The 17006-nt window shown below is 44.3% G+C and overlaps 1 protein-coding gene across 3 annotated transcripts in view; it reads right to left on the bottom strand.

Moving 5' to 3' along the window:
* LOC111139049 (formin 1) overlaps nucleotides 1–17006 on the bottom strand; it is a 372768-nt gene that overhangs the window by 126428 nt on the left and 229334 nt on the right. For all 3 annotated transcript variants that reach the window (XM_022491166.1, XM_022491174.1, XM_022491184.1), the window contains 2 exons: nucleotides 7677–7738; nucleotides 5623–5711 (listed from right to left, as the gene is read on the bottom strand). In XM_022491166.1, coding sequence (XP_022346874.1) covers nucleotides 5623–5711; nucleotides 7677–7738 — 151 coding nt within the window. The remainder of the gene's footprint in view (nucleotides 1–5622; nucleotides 5712–7676; nucleotides 7739–17006) is intronic.

Genomic DNA, 17006 nt, shown 5'->3' with positions numbered 1-17006 from the left:
TTTTAGGGAGACTTGGGTTTTAGTAAGATTCTAATTACCAGCTGTTTAAAAAAAACGTATCTTACATCCAGGATCCAGGTCATAATCTTTTTTCTTTTCTTTCCTGTCCACAAACCCCCAATGCCACCTTTTTAAAAATTAAGCACTGTGTCCAATATGGTGCTTGAACTTAAGAACCTGAGATCAACAATCACCTGCTCTACTGACTGAGCCAGCCAGGTGCCCCATTCTTCTTCTTCTTCTTCTTCATTCTTTTATTTTTCATGACACTAAGGTAAAGCAAGGAACGCCCATAAAAGCTTGCTTCAAAGTTCTGTAACTCTGATTATTATGAAAACCATGTGATGGGATAAAAATATGAAAACCCACAGGAGTTATGAGTAAGGACAGGATTAAAAATTATACCTTATATGTAAATTGCTTCTTACAGATTAGTATTAAAAGATTCGTTTATGATCAAAATCAGGGGTATATGGGGTGCCTGAGTGGCTCAGTGGGTTAAAGCCTCTGCCTTTGGCTCAGGTCATGATCCCAGGGTCCTGGGATCAAGCCCCACATTGGGCTCTCTGCTCAGTGGGGAGCATGCTTCCTCCTCTCTCTCTGCCTGCCTCTCTGCCTACTTGTGATCTCTGTCAAATAAATAAATAAAATCTTTAAAAAAAAATCAGGGGTATCACCGGGTTTCATAAATGTAAGTAGTGCAATCTTGTGGGACTGGCGGCACTGGGTTCTGAGGGGTGTGGTGGGAAGCTGTACTTATTCAGATAATGCTAAGAGCTACCTCAGGGGTCATGACCTGCCTTTCTCCTCTTCCAACAGTGACTGCCAGACACTCTTCCCCAAGTAGGACCAAGATCCGTGGAGTATGTGCACTTTGTAGTTTAAATAAACACAGTGAGTGAAGCGTTTATGGAGACCACAGTGTGAGAGATGATGCAGATGGACGCCTCAGTTCACCAGCAAGGACACAGGCGAAAAAGATGAAATGCTGGATGAACGATGACTTAAAACTAGTCTCAAGAAAAGGAGGTGTAGGGCCCATATAAGAAGACGTGGCCATGGGCTCACTGACTTAATGGTACCCAGGAAAGAGTCAAAAAGAACCACACGGTTCTCCAGGATCAAGCTTTACTGGGATTAGGAATTGGACTAAGAGGTTTCTCAAAGACCCTTAAAGATCCAGAGTTCTGTGCAGGAAGAAGGGTCTGAAACGCATATCCAGAGTTAGAGGAGGAAGGCAAGTTCCAGAATTTTACACTACTTTTGGATAAAGCTGTAGGGAACGTGTCACCGGAAATTCATACCAGACAGTCAGTCCCCAAGAATGTTAGTCAGTCCTGTAGACATGCATTAAGCTTCTGTGGTGTGTCAGGCACCATGCTAAGACTCGAGAACAGAATTTAACTTACACACCATTCCTTCTTGATATCCTGAAAAATAAATCACAGATTACCACAGAGTGTGGTAAGGATCATCACTGATGGGGCCTATGAAAGCCACCTGCAGGGCTTCCAAGTCAGAGCCCAGGATGGACCATGTCAGCCAAGGTTCCCTGGAGCCCTCCGGGGCTGGTGCAGGACACACGGGAGTGACCGTTGTGGGGAGCCCAGATGGGATGAATGGTGTTTGTGGGGGAAGACAACTAGAACTCAGGTGCTCAAATGGGGGCTTTGTGTTCTAAAATCAAGAGTTTCAACCGAAGGGTTCTGAACAGAGAAGTAAGTGATACTTTGGGCCTTTAGTTTTAAAAAGCACCACGGCAGTGGCTTGGCTGGTTAGTGGGAGGGGCAGCGGAGTTGAGGCTGGAAGACCATCTAGACCGCAGCTGCGGTGTTCTAAGAGGGCAGGCCAGGGGTGAGTGCAGAAGGGCCAGGGAACGAGAGAGCTATTCCGGCGGCATGAACCAGAGTAACTGACCGACCCCGAGGAATGCTGAGAACTGTCCAGGAAGATTTGTGGGTTTTGGGCTTAGACATCTGGTAGGATGTGAAGATAAGATTTACTGGAGACACACATTTAGAAAAACTATGATTTTTTGTTACTATCCATCCCAAAACAGCCAGGCAAAGGCTTGAGGGAAGGCACCATAGCTCCTTTCCTGTTTATCCAGAAGAGTACCTAAAGTATAAAGGAGCCCCAAAGGCTGGGAGTGTCTGGTAAGTATCTGATTCCCCCAGCTGCGATTTCTACTCTCCCCATAAGGGCAGGGATAAGAACTCTATTACAAAGCCCCAAGTATGGGTCTTGGACATGGGGCCTTGGTACTTAGGAATACGTAAAGGTTGATTTCCTTTTGGACTGGTCTAACTTGATATTCTAGGGCCAATTACAAAGAGGACCAAACAAGCTCAAAGAAGCCACAGATTGGATCTTCCCATTCTTTCCCAGTGTAGGCTTACTTTCCTAGGAAGGGCTGCCACACCAGTCTGTCTTTAGGAGAGAGGCTCGGCCCAGGACATTGCGTGGGTTCCCCATCCGCGGTGCTGACTCAGCTGACAGGTGGAATGAGGCAACATGGCCCATTGTTTTAAGGGACTCACATTTAGGTTATCATCCCCTAGACCCCCACATGGTACCATCTCCGGTGTGTGTGAACAAGGGCTGGGCACCCAGCGTCATGTATTCTGTTCTCCCACAAGGAGTATGGTAACAGTACACCAAGTCGCTTCCTGTTTGCTTTGTGAGGTAACTGGGGACCCTAGCAGAGCATCGCAGTAGGCCGTACCTGGTGTCCTCCCTCCAGGCCACAGAAAACAGGTGTTTGGCCTAATCAAACCCGATAGCGTCTCCCCTCCCCTCCCCTCCCCTCACCACCATCCCAAGGCAGAATGCAAAGAGTTGAGGGCCATCCTTGGAAGGGGTGGCTCTCAGACAGCTCGGGCCCCGGCAGGTGACCCCTCTATGGGAAATGGCATTCTCAGTCTGGCACTGGGCTGCAAGAAAGCCGATGAGGTGAGTGAGGAGACCACCCTCTCCATGCTATGATTTATAGGACCGGGCATCACAGGGATCTTAGGCAATCGCAATGTTGAAACTATAAATGATTCATATTTTCCAGTATGTAAAACATGCTTATAGTCAACTAACTTGGAGCTGATGGCAAGCAAGTTGCCAGGAAATTGGACTCTGGCTAACATCAAACAAATGCCGCCCGATGCAGGAGGTCAAGAGCGAGGGTGAAATTCACTCGGGCTTGAAGCCCCAACCTCTGTGCAACTGAGCCTGAGCACATCACCTCACCAGGACAACACAACAGTCCTCTCAGCTGTCAGTGATGGCTTAGCATCTTTGGGAACTGCTGCCATAACCATGTACAAACTTGGAAGATGCTCTCTTATCCAGATCATCGGCAGAGAAAGCAGGATTCGTAAATTTATCTGTTAATTACCTGCCACTGCTATTCTGTGTCCTGGCAATTAATCTCCAAAAATAATGCTAGAAAGACATTAGGAAGGGGAGGAAAAGGAAAGGAAAAGGGGAACCCTTCCCATAGCAGAAACCCACTCTTCACTGGGTCAGCTCCTCCCAGAGCATGGAGCAGGAGTTGGCAAAGTATAGCCCACAGGCCAAATTCAGTACATCACTTGTTTTTGTATGGCCCACCAACTAAGAATGGCTTTTATATTTTTAAATTGGATGAAAAAGAATCAAGATAAAGATAACATTTTTTTGACTTCTACACAAATAATATAACATTCAAATTTCAGTGTCCCTAAATAAAATTCTACTGATAGAGTCATGCCCATTTGTTTGCATATTGTCTATGGTTTAAGTACTTCCAACAAAGCCTAAAATACTCTATGATGCTTTACGTGAAAAGTATGTGAACTCTAGGCTGAGAGATCACTGCTTAGTGTGACACAGTTGGCGCTGCCCAAATGCTTGATATGTCCTATTGGCCCTGTTAAGGACTGAGTGTTTATGTTCCCCCCAAATTTATATGTTGATATCCTAACCCTCAATGTGATGGTTTAAGGAGGCAGGGCCTTTGGGAGGCACTTAAGTCATGAGCGTTGAGTCCTCATGGGTGAAATTAGTACCCTTAGGAGAAGAGACACCAGACCTTGCTTCCTTCTCTTTGCTTTCTGGCATGGGAGGACACTGAGAGAAGTTGGCAGTCTGTCTAGAAGAGGGTTCTTACAAAAACCCAACCGGAATGGCACCCCAATCTCAGACTTCCGAGCTCCAGAACTACGAGAAATAAATTTCTGTTGTTTCTAAGTCACCCAGCTTAGGGTACTTTGTTACAGCAACCCAAGCTGACTAAGACAGTCTTCAAATACTCCTGATGGCCTTGTCAGTGTCTAAGTATCCCATTATGAGTCACTTCACGTTCTGTCATTAGCTCCTTAGTGGGAATTAATTTATTATTTATTATTTATTATTTATTATTAGGAAACATGACCAGGATTGGTCAGGGGCAGGAATTGGTAGGGAGGGTAGCTCAAAGTGATGGGCCAGAACGGCAGCAGAACCCCCTTTGTGCTGATTCACAGTATTTTTAGGCTTCATGAACTAACTTGAGGCAGGGTGGGGGTGGGGTAGAGAGTGGTTCCTGGCCTCTCTTCCGTGTGAGAACAATTCATCAAAGGGTCCCAAAATGATCCCGGAGGCTTGCCAGTAACTGAGTAAACCTAGAAATCCCCCACCTAGTCATTTTCTCCAGGCACTCCAAGGGCTGTGGGGCATTCTCGTGGACCCAAGGGCAAGCCATGAAAGTGTTGATATGAGCCACAGAAACTTAGATGTCTCTAGGGCTCACTTGTTGCCCTAAACATTATTGCTTAGTTTTTGCTGTGTTTTCTATCCCCTGCCTCATCTCCAGGCTGAGGGGAATAGCCTGAATTGGACACGAATGAAGCACTCAAGGGGGTGACAGGCAAAGGATCCCTCTGTCCACTCTGGACCCATTCTACAGCCTCAATCCTGGGCCATGAAAAGGTAGGTGGTGTCCAGGAACTCAGAGCCCCATACACTTATCTGTGGTGTGCAGACCCGAAGAGCCCAGCCAAAGCAGGAGCCACTCCATTCCTCATCAGAGGTCTAGGCTTTCAAAGGCCATGGCTTAACAGCCCAAACTGGAGAGAAACAACTCTAGATGGTGAATAGAGAGAAAAACGAGCAGATGCCAAGAGTAGGAGAAGGTCACCTGTCCATTGGGCAGAGCAGGTGGAGGGATCTGAGGGAAAGCTGGCACGTTCAGGCTGTGTTTACTGGATACAACATTTAGGAAAATCAATTTGAATTCTGTGAGTCTGCCATCATCTTTTTTTAACTGTATCTGCAGAACCTTAAACAGAGCAATGCCTTCTTCCTTCCTCAGCTACCCTTTTGGCCAGAATGTTTAGTCTAGGAGGAATTAACAAGCTGCTAGAACAAGAAAGGGGAACCATGAGGGGTGGGGAGAGGGGTTGAGACATCTTAGATCCAGCAGCACAAATCCCCTGGCTGCGTTTCCTGGCAGTCAGGTCATTCCGCTGCATGCAGTGGGTCATGGGGATGATGGCCCTAAGACTCTGCTCACTGCACGGTTTAGGTGCAATTACTCTGAGCGGGGAGGCAGGGGGACAGGGATCGCACTTGTCCTTTAGGCTTAACAGCAAAGAGTTCAAGCGTCCTTACTGCTCAGGCTTGTCCAGCAGCTTCAGTTCTTCTTCTTTGGATGTCTCGTAGTACTTCCTTATTTTAACCAGTTCATCCTCTTGGGCTCGCTGGGTTGAAGCAGGAATCAAACAAAGCACAGAAAAAACGAACAATGAGAATCAGTCTAAAGCCACGTACTCCAAGTGTGGTCTCTGGACCAGCAGCATTGGCATCACCCACCTGCTTCTAGTTAGAAATGCAAATGATTGGCTCTCTCCCGGTCCTAAGAAGCTGGGGGGTGGGTGGGGAGGAGCAGCAAGCCCCCCAGGGGATTCTGACGCATGCTACCACCGGAGAATCACTGGTCAAAGCCAACGGCCATACCAGGAGACCGCAGGGTGTCCTGGAAGCCAGAATGCTGGATTGCTGCCGAATCCCCTATCTCTTCCCCTGTAAGCAGGTTAGCAGTCAGTTGTCCTCAGCATTTGTTTCCTGACCCTTAGAACAGCCCTCCCAACTTACGTATGCTCCTGACTTTTTCGTTTCTAGTCTCCACCTTCTCTTTCTCTGAATTTTGTTAACACTCATCTCCGCTGCTCCTTTTGGCATTTAGTTACGTTATTTTCTCAATTTACCCAGCGATGGCCACTGCAGGCAGCTCTCCTCTGCTGTGAGCTAACGAGTACTGCCCACGTGCCCAGTCCTGAGCTCACGGCAGCAGCAAGAAGCATCTAGAAGGCACTCTGCCTTTTACAGAGTCCTTCAATGTCAATTACTGTATCTTTGTTTTTCAGATGATTCTACCAAGGCTCAGACCATGTACTGGATAAAGGGCCTGACTCAGTGTTTCTCTTTCCCCCATAACACCACGCTGCCCCCCAGGTACACCACAAATGCACTATTAGCTCCTAGTGGCCTGGTATTTGTTTCACCTTCCTATTAACAAAAGCCCTGCTGATGGGACGTGAGAAGTTCCCACCCAGTTGTACTAAACAGCTCCTGATAGATATAAAAGATGTGAAAATGTTTAGGGAACTGGCAATCGCATGAGGTTGGATCATTGTACTCTGGGAATTTTCTATAAGGGACATAAGGTCCCAGGAGACATAGAATTGAAATGAATCTTTTTTTTTTTTTTTTTAAACTTGGTGACTGGAAAATACTATAGAGCTCCAGGCAGCTTCCCGGGGAAATACCATAACTTCAATAAAGAGAATCTGGTTCACGGTTTTCAAATTCTAGCAGAGTCAATGAATCAGAAATGTTAACAACCATGGGAATTCTAACTCTCCTGTGTGTTCCTCTCAAGAGAGCCTCCCAATTCTGCTGGTTATTCCACATATAACCTAAATTTAAAGAGCACATTATGTGTCCAGTGCTGTGTATTTTCAAATATATTGTTATTGTTACCTATATCAAATTCTGTTTTAATACAAAAATCAGATAGAGCCCTTTATAAACCCCACTGTACTGATGATCAAACAGGCTGAAGGAATTTAATTGGTTCCAAAGTCACTCAGAGTCAATAATAGAGTGGAACCTCAAATCTAAAATTGCCTGACTCTAAACGCAAAGCATACACCCACCATCTTATACTACTTCCCACATTCATTGTCATTAGCTCATCTGATCCAAAAGGAATCATCCAAGGTGGTATTAGTATTCCCACTCCTCAGAGGAAGACAGTGGTGTGCCCCAACAGTAAGCCGGTAGCTTAGCTTCACTCACTCTGACCGTAAGCACAGGGCTGGACTCCACAGCCTAGAAGGGGTCTCCACCTTGAACCACCCCCCCACGCAGGCAGGCAAAGAGGGCTGCTAACCCAGATACCACAGGGGGTTGGAACCCAGTGCTTTGCTCACGTCTGTTCTTGTTTGAGTGTACATTTATAGAAACTATGCCTGAATCTCTCCCGTGCTATGTCAAAATCCTCACGGCCAAAGAGCATGGATGGCTTAGTGATCTGGGGAGGGGGGAGGGTGGGAGGGCAGAAGGAGTCACATATAACCATTTTTTAGACCTTAACATTTTTTTTAATTAGTGAAGATATGAAAATCTGAAAACTCTTGCCTCTGTATGTCTTTGATACTCACATTTTCATATAAAGCTGCCAAGGTCTCCAGATCAACCACAGAGTCATCCACATTGAAAATGGCTGCCAAAGACCCAAAAAGAGAGAGGGAAAAAAAAAGAGAAGAGGTTTGTTCAGACTCCCCCACACTAATGAGCTAGCCACACTCCACGTCTAGCTTCCAGGCAGTAGAACACTGCACTTCCTTATATAAGTTGTGTTTTTCTTTCCTTTCTCCCTTCCTCCCTCCCTCCCTTTCTTTCTTTCTCCCTTTCTTTCTTCCTCTCTCTCTCTCTTTCTTTCCTTTTGCACCAGGGGGGATCTGATGAAAGAAACCAAAACGGTTCCTATCACTGGCCTGAGCCTTGGCCGTGCCTGGTTTAATTCCTCAACTTCTGGATCCTCTCTGCAGTTCAATTTAGGCTCCACAGGAGAAGGGTTTGTGCTTTAAAACTAAATCAGTTTGTAGGTTTGAAGCACAATTTTAAATCTTTCTTCCCGGCTGGTAATTGAGGAGATTTAGTACCTAATGCACCAGAACTGACTCTTGCCCATTACCAGGAAGAGAGAAAAAAGACAACGTTGGCAAATTAAATGAATTCAGGCATGTGATTTTAGGCACCTTTCCATGGCCACTGCAAACATCTTGTTTGGATTAAAAAGACAAGAAAAAGCAATAATTGCATCAATGGCAAATTAAGATTATGGAAACCTCCCATGAGATAGTCTTAAGGCAAGTTCTCATGCTCATGGTTTTATTAGGATCCTACTTGTTGTTCTGTATCTTTAGGTCATTTAGCTGTTCATTAATATGATTATGATTTCACCTAGGGAGATTCCTTCCCATATATACTGGGATACAAACATTGAGATTGTAAAGCCTTAATGGATTTGGCAATCAAAGTGTTTGAAATAGGCAGCTCCACATCTTTAAATAATTATTCAAAACTAATAAGGTTTGTTCTCTCAACCCTACCTCCCTTCTCTGACTTTACATTGTGAAATTAACCAGCACGCTAGTAAATTTTCTCCGTGGCAGGCTAATTAATTTTATTAAACCAACCAGTGATATTTAGAATGTCTTAAAATTTTGCTTGTCAACCATTATTCTGTTCATTGGCATTACACCATGGTTTTTGGAGAAGGTAGGGATCAAGGTAAAGGGCAGGTTCTTTTCAAATTGTTTTGTGCCTTCTGTAGCTGAATCATACAAAGCCCCTCATACAATTTTAACAAAGTTAATTAGCTGAGCTAAGATCACGTAACTTCACAGAACACCGAGAAATGTACTTAAAATTCCTCCGCAGGCCACCCTAACTTAGGGTTAATTTAGCAAGCTATTCTCAGATATGGGAGAGTGGGAAAGAAGAGGTTAACGCGCTAGTGACAAAGTCGGCTCAGATGGCACTAAGACAAAGGAAAAATCACACTTCTAAAAAGCCCAATCTGAAATCATAAAAGAAAAATGTAGTTTGAGGGAAGAATGAGAGAATTTGCCCTCTGAGGATGGTTATTTTGTGTGTGGAGATCATAAGAATTCACAAATTTATTAGAAAGATCATGAATTTCTACATGGCTGGTGCTGTAAAAAAAAAAAAATTGCCAGGAACAATGCCTCATTTCTGTGAATTCCAATATTCTCCTACAAAAATTTGCCAAGAAGAATGCAGTAAGAAAAGGTAAAGCTCTACAAACAGTTACTCAGACAAGTTGTCTTCTGAACTAACCCTACGTTGTAGATACTCTATATGAGCTGCAAGTTTGGATATAACCAAGTGATCTTAACTGATGAGAAAGAGAGTGACCTGTGGGTTGTGTTTTTGGTGAGTAAATATTTGGTTTTTTAAAAGCTAATCAGTCTGGGTCCCAGATACATAGTTTGACAGGTTGTATGGTCAGCCATTTCTTCTCCAGTGTGCTAGGCAGTTGCAAGGAAACATCTAGAGGATGGGACTGGAGAACAAGTGTGGGCTCTGGGGACATTTATTTATTCATTCACCCAGCCCTTGACTAAATATTTGCTGAATGTGTATTAAGTTCTAGAAACTGTTCTAAAATGCTGTGATTATATAAATCAAACTTGTGTGAGAGGTTCGAAACAGTTGATCTCATGAAATTTAGACTCAAGCTGAGGGGACAGGAAAGAAACAAGTAAATGATTTCAGGTAACAAAATGCTGTGAAGGAAGTAGAGAAATGAGCAGCATTAGATAGGATGGTTGATGAAGGCTTCTTTGAGGAGGCAACATTTAAGCTAAGAGCTGAAGAGGTCAGTTCTGTAAATGTCTGGGAGAAGAACTTTCCAGGGAGAGGTAACTGCAAAAGGAAGTTTCTTTGTCTGTTGAGGGAACAAGCTCAAGGTACAGAAAAAGACCAGGATGACTGTCACTCATTATGTGATCCTGGCAAGTTCAAGTGCCCGAGCCTCAGCATATCCATAAAATGGGTCTAATATCATGTGCTGAAAATATTAAATGAGGTAATATGTGTGCATGGCATAGCACCTACAGCATGGTATGAAGTCAAAATGGTACCAACGAACGATGACCATTATGATTTTTAAATATACACATGGTCAATGTGTTTTAATGCTTGCTAATGCCCTATCTCCTTTAACACCTGGAAAGAATTAGAGAAAGCAGACTATGGAGTAGTTTGTGTTATAAATGAAACTTTCCAGAATTCATGAGTGTTTCAGATAAGAGTCATTGCTGTTAAACCCATTTGGTCCTTCACAAAACCCTGCTCGAAGCCCAATGTCAGGAAGCATTATTAATAGTCAAGGTATATGCACAAAGAGTTGTAATGATAGAAAATAATGCCCCAAATGTCTTACAAGAAATACAAGGTACCTTTGGGTCCATTTAGAAAGTCGACCTCATCTGCGTCTCCAGTTTCCATCTTTCCCACCAATCTACCATTTGTTGTACTAACAATATTATTTTTCTAATCCACGGGTCTCAACATTTTACTTTGATATTTACAATACCTCTTATGTCTTTCCTTTAAATAGCAGGTAAAGTCCAAATGCGTTGGCCTGATGTTTAAGCCCATTCTTTTCTGGTCCCAAGCTATACTTCCAATCTCATCCCCTACCACTTGCACTTCTCCCAGCTACCCTGTGCTCCAGCTTCTTGGGGCAACATAACCATAGCTTCCTCCTTTCCTATACCTCCTCCCCCAAAGCCCAGGGGAGAACCTTCCTGCCCTGGAAGGAACCCCTTGACCTTTGGATTTTTAAATCCTCGCTCTTTTCCTCTTCTGTGGCCCTGCACGTGTATTTTAAACAAGGGAGAAGAGTCTAATGAAGAACCTGTATTACGGTGTGTAGCAGAACAGTTTCCCTCCTCTGTCGGACAGCAGAAGCCCTGCAATCACAGATCATCTCTATGCATTTTGACAACCCCAGCACCTGGCATAGCCCCTGGGGTGTGACAGGGATAAAAATGTGTGGATGCAATAGAGGCTACAGGAATCCCCCCAAATGGAGTCCTTCTGTTGGGTATCAAGAAAAGTTTCTTGATAAAGAGAGCATGGTGTCTTGGGGGGGGGGGGAAAGAAACTTTAAAAAGGGATAGGATTTTGGCAGGTAAAAATGTTGTCATAGGAGGGGTGTATCTGAATTAGGGTCATTTGCTCACCCCCATTAGTTCCTTGTTTAAAAAGAAAATCAAGATTTAGTCAGTCTAGTTGTATTATCAAGTCCTCAGCCACACCCTTGGTGTAGATGCACAGCTTGCCCTGGATAGTCCATACCAAAAACTGATTCAGCTTCACAAGTAACTTTTCTCACTTTCAAGGAAAAAGTAAGGAAAATAGCTTTCCCTTCATTCTTAACTTCCAGTAATGTTTTGAACAGCAGTATCACAGGCGCCTGGGTGGCCCAATGGGTTAAGCCTCTGCCTTCGGCTCAGGTCATGATCTCAGGGTCCTGGAATCGAGTCCCGCATGGGGCTCTCTGCTCAGCAGGGAGCCTGCTTCCTCCCCTCTCTCTCTCTCTGCCTGCCTCTCTGCTTACTTGTGATCTCTGTCTGTCAAATAAACAAAATCTTAAAGAAAAACAAAATAAACAGCAGTATTACTTAGGTAGAAAGGTTACGAGTAAAAATTCCGGTTATATTGCTTCAGGCAGACACATGAAACACCCACTTATTAATTACCATTAATCAAGCAAAATTCTTCCCAAGGAAGGACAATCTGTACATTTGGACCAAGAGCCAGTGAACACCAACTGGAAGGACGTGAGATGTCTCAGATGGAAGAAGCAGATGTGGACAGAGGCTCATGGAAGGTGCAGGCGATGGCGTGTAGTTCACTTTTGGCTTGAAGAGAGCATTCATTCCCCTTTGGAGCAAGACCGGAGAATTCTGAATGCCCTGAGGAGGAGCCTCTAACGTGCTCCGTATCCAGCAGGGAGGCACTGAGCAGTTATGTGTAGTAGAAGGAACGGAACAGAGTTATAGTCCATGGGACACGTAGAAATTTGAAAAAAACTGGTTTCAGAAGCTATTCCGGTGAACAAGAGGTAGCAAATACTGTGGAGGGAAGGCACAGGACAGAGGAGCAGGGCACGACAGAGCACTACAGAGCAGTATCACTAACCAGCTTGGGGCTGAGGAAGCTGGAGTTGAAACCACATGAGGCTTTGCATCTAGATTTGGAGGAAGGGCTTTGGGCCACCCACAGAAATAGGCAGAGAGCTGGATAGGCCTGTTGATTTTGCCTGAAGGACCTATGGGGAGGAACAGGAGAGAGGAAACCTACTGTTGAGGGAAGAATTAGATAGACAAATTAAGGATCAACACTAAGTATTCCACTGAGTTTTTCCCTCTTCCATGTAAGGATCTTAAAAACACAAGTAAAAAAGGAAAATAAAATTCAGAGGTGGAAGAAGCATTATGAAGAGATATGCTGGTTGAGTCCAGGAGCTTAAGGAAATCATTAGAATTCTATTATTTCTCTTCTCCAGAGTTGCCAAGGAAGGTTAGATTACTGGCCAAAGGTCTACAAAGTAAAAAGGCAGAGGTACTAGGACTCCGTGGAGAGCTGTTTTGTGTGTGCATGATTATGCTTCCTACTCACTGAGAACAGTTTAAGTTCCCACACAGGGTTGGAATCAATACCTGATAATTCTGTTTCCCAAATACTGGCACAGTATCTTAGAGAATTGATTCTTGAAGGCTCTTATCAATCAAACTTATAAGCCTTACATGAACCCATTTAATTATTTAACTGAGGATTACAATATAGAAGAAATCAGTCCTTGATTAAATTATTCTTGGAGTTGCCTGGGATGGGGTAGCTCCCTCCATTTTAAACTTAAAAAAAAAAAATGTACTCTGTCTTTCTTGTTCTTTCTATCTCTCTCTCTCTCTCTCTCTCTCTCACACACACACACACACACACCTTTTATCTTGTAAGTTGGAGAAGCAAATCCTAGCCTACACAATTCTACAGCACACCTCAAAGCCCTGATACTGTAGTTTCAAGCCCTGCTAGCTTTTGTTCCCCTCTGTCTAGGGCTCATTATACTAACATGCCTGCAGATGGTGTCAGAAAGGTGAGGTGTCAAATCCACAAAGGGGAGACCCCAACAACTCAGTGCTACTGCACTATCAATCATTGCTGGTGGTTTTTACTTTAATCTCCCCCTTCTCCTTAGTTCTCCCCACTCACACTGTCAGTTCAGTTAGAATACTTCACCTACACCTCACAATATGTCGAAAGGAAATAGACACACGCTGTGAAAAGCTGGTAATTTTATTGGGTTCCTTTACCTTTAAAAATCTGTTACTTGGTCAAGTCTGGTTTCTGGGCCCCTTTTTTTGCAGGGAAATTGAGGCAAACATTTTTATGTGGTCCTCTGGTGCCTGCTCTGTACTCCAAGAATTACATACGCAAGGATCATTAGAGTAGTGTTTCGCCCATTAAGATATAATAACCGTCAGCAGGGACAAAAAGCAGATCAGTATCCCCGATTGAAACTAACAGGCACACATAAAAATTACGTGCCTGCTTCAGGCACAGGCGCGGGGTCAGGGTCTCACACGATAGGGAAATTCCCTCTCCGGGTTGGAGGCGGCTTTTCACAAGACCAAGGCAAGGAGAGAGAACATGCAGGAATTCTCTCAGCCCTCCAGCCATTTTTAACCCTCAACACTTTTCTATCTTCAAGTGCACCATTTGCAAATAAACAAAAAATGACTGTGCTTGCTGTCTGAAGGGCTTCTACTGAGTAAAAAACAAGCAGTTACTTAAAGGAGCTGTTCTTTTTGACCGAAGGAGCACCACTGGGCAAGAGACACGTGGAAGACTGAGGGAGGAAAGGCACACTCCTCAGTCTGTTGGATTAGCGAAAGTCAATCGAACTGTCTGAGGTGCAGCAGATGCCACAGACAGATAGGGCTGGGGTGGTTTGCTAGGCTTGGGCTGTCGTTGATTTTAAAGATTTTATTTACTTATTTGACAGACAGAGATCACAAGTAGGCAGAGAGGCAGGCAGAGAGAGAGGGGGAAGCAGGCTCCCTGCTGAGCAGAGAGTCTGATGTGGGTCTTGATCGCAGGACCCTGAGATCATGACCTGAGCTGAAGGCAGAGGCTCCCAGGTGCTCCGGGATATTGTTGATTTTAAAAATCACATCTCTGGGGGCGCCTGGGTGGCTCAGTGGGTTAAGCCGCTGCCTTCGGCTCAGGTCATGATCCCAGGTCCTGGGTTCGAGCCCCGCATCGGGCTTTCTGCACAGCGGGGAGCCTGCTTCCTCCTCTCTCTCTGCCTGCCTCTCTGCCTGCTTGTGATTTCTCTCTGTCAAATAAATAAATAAAATCTTAAAAAAAAAAAAAATCACATCTCTGCAGCCCAGTCTATGCCTCCTTGCGTTTCCTTCCTTAAGTCGTTGGCGTGAACATCTTGCACAAAGTGTGTGTTAAATTAATTATTAAATTGTTTGCAAATGGACTAGATTTATTCTCAGCCCATGAAAGCAAAGATTAATAGGATTATTTGACTCTACTAGTAGAGATTGTTTTCTTAACAATGTTAACTTCCAAATGGCCAATGTAAAACTTGGCTATTATGCCCAAATTACTGATATTCTTAGGGCTTCCCTAACATTCAACTTGTAAGGGAAAGATAATGAAATGGGGACGGTATTAAAGAAGGCTTTGGGTTTTTAAAACTCTCTGGTAAGGGGGCATCTGGGTGGCTCAGTGGGTTAAAGCCTCTGCCTTCGGCTCAGGTCATGATCCCAGGGTCCTGGGATCGAGCCCCACATCGGGATCTCTGCTCTGTGGGGAGGCTGCTTCCCTCTCTCTCTGCCTGCCTCTCTGCCTACTTGTGATCTGTCTGTCAAATAAATAAATAAAAATCTAAAAAAAAAAACAAAAACAAAAACAAACAAACAAACAAAACACTCTCTGGTAAGGAGCCTGGGTAGCTCAGTTGGTTAAACATATGCCTTCAGCTCGGGTCACGATCTCAGGGTCCAGGGATCGAGTCCCACCTCGGGCTCCCTGCTCAGTGGGGAGTCTGCTTCTCTCTCTCCCTCTACCCTCCACTCATGTTCTCTCTCTCTCTCTCAAAAATAAATAAAACCTTAAAAAAAAAAAAGAACAAAACTCTCAGGTAACCTACCCCTTAACACTCCCACAGAGCAACTACCTTGACCTCTACCAAGGAAAGTGCAAGGATGTGAGGTCATGGAATGAGACAGAAGTAGAATCAGAGAGCTGAGGAAAGGCACAGCAGGAACATCTCCCCACAGGCTCACCTCATAACGACAGGGCCATCAAGGAGAGGGATGACCAATTTATGATAAAACTGGGCATGAATGGAAAGAAGAGGGCCTGGCAGGGAGAAGGGTGGGTTGGGGGAGAGTCTACCTCCACTGAGAGCTCTGGAACTAGGTCTGTTCGCCATTGTCAATATGTCTTCCTCTTCCCACCACAGGCCTCACTACGCCCTGCCTCTAGCACCAGGCACACCTGTGCAGATAGAGGTAAGCACAAAGCCTAGCTCTACCCAGATGAAATGCTAAGGACACCAATTATTAAAGCAGTTTGAAATAATCTCTGTCTACTACACCAGAGGGTGGGTCTCGTAGGCAGACCTTACTGGGGATGAATACTTAATTAATTAATTGCCGCATATACACTTTTTGTTTTGTTAAGTAAGTGTTTTACATTTACTTGCCGGAGATGGGTGCTATTGCTGTCCCTAGTTTTACAGATGATGAAATCAAGGCATGAAGCCCCACAACTGGATTTCCCGAGCTGAGCTCCATAATCAAATTACTGGGCTATGATTGCACTTTTTTTTTTTTTAAGATTTATTTATGAGAGAGAGAGAGAATGAGCACATGCCTATGAGTGGGGGACAGGGCAGGAGGGAGAATCTCAAGCAGACTCCCCGCTGAGAGAGGAGCAGAAGGCACAGGGCTCAATCCCAGGACCCATGAGATCATGACCTGAGCCAAAGCCAAGAGTCGGGCACTCAATGGACTGAGCCACCCAGGTGCCCAGATTGCACTTCTTTGATCCTTTGTAAGTGTTAAGCTATGAATGATCACTCCACCTAAAATCCTCACCCTCTTAAAAAAACAAACAAAAAAATCAGTGAACCAGCTACACACAACAGCCTATATTGGCACTTGTCTCTAAACGGCATTGCACGCTTTTTATGGTAATCAGCAGCCTCCTCATGGGAACCATACATAGCCCATGCTACAAAAATTTCATTTGCATATTATGCACACCCATAGCCTCGCCATTATTTATCACTAATAATTCAATTCTCATATGCTACCTCAATATGCATAATAAAACAATCCCAATTTTAATCTTTGCCAGTTATTTGCAGTTATTCAGAATAAACATGATTGCAGTTAAAATCACAGCAAGAAGAATTTCTAAAAAATAGAAACGTGGAAACTGAAAAGGCATCGTCTTAGAAGAAAATATAAATATAGGGTGTCTGGGTGGCTCAGTCAGTTGGGCATCTGCCTTCTGCTCAGGTCATAATCCGGGGGTCCTGGGATAGAGTCCCACACTGGGATCCCTGATCAGCAGGGAGTCTGCTTCTCCCTCTGCTCCTGTCTGCTGCTCCCCTGCCTAGTGCTCTCTCTCTGTCACATAAATAAAATCTTAAAAAAAAAAAAAAAATGTAAAATATAAAAAGAAAATAAACTCTAGAGTAATATAAAGTCAAATTTTCTTGGAAAAATATGAGTAAGTGCAATTTTATACTACATGCCAGAATAGACTGAAAAGGGAAGCAAAGGCACAGAGCATGAAGAAACAAACAAAAGTTGCCTCCGGACCCATAAAACACAAGAGCGACCAAGGGACTATGTGTACAG

This window comes from Enhydra lutris, unplaced genomic scaffold, assembly GCF_002288905.1.
Source record: "Enhydra lutris kenyoni isolate GAN:26980312 unplaced genomic scaffold, ASM228890v2 scaffoldscaffold4, whole genome shotgun sequence".
NCBI lineage: Eukaryota > Metazoa > Chordata > Mammalia > Carnivora > Mustelidae > Enhydra > Enhydra lutris.
The sequence above is the reverse complement of the archived record's forward strand: the minus strand, read 5'-3'. Positions and strand labels throughout refer to the sequence as shown.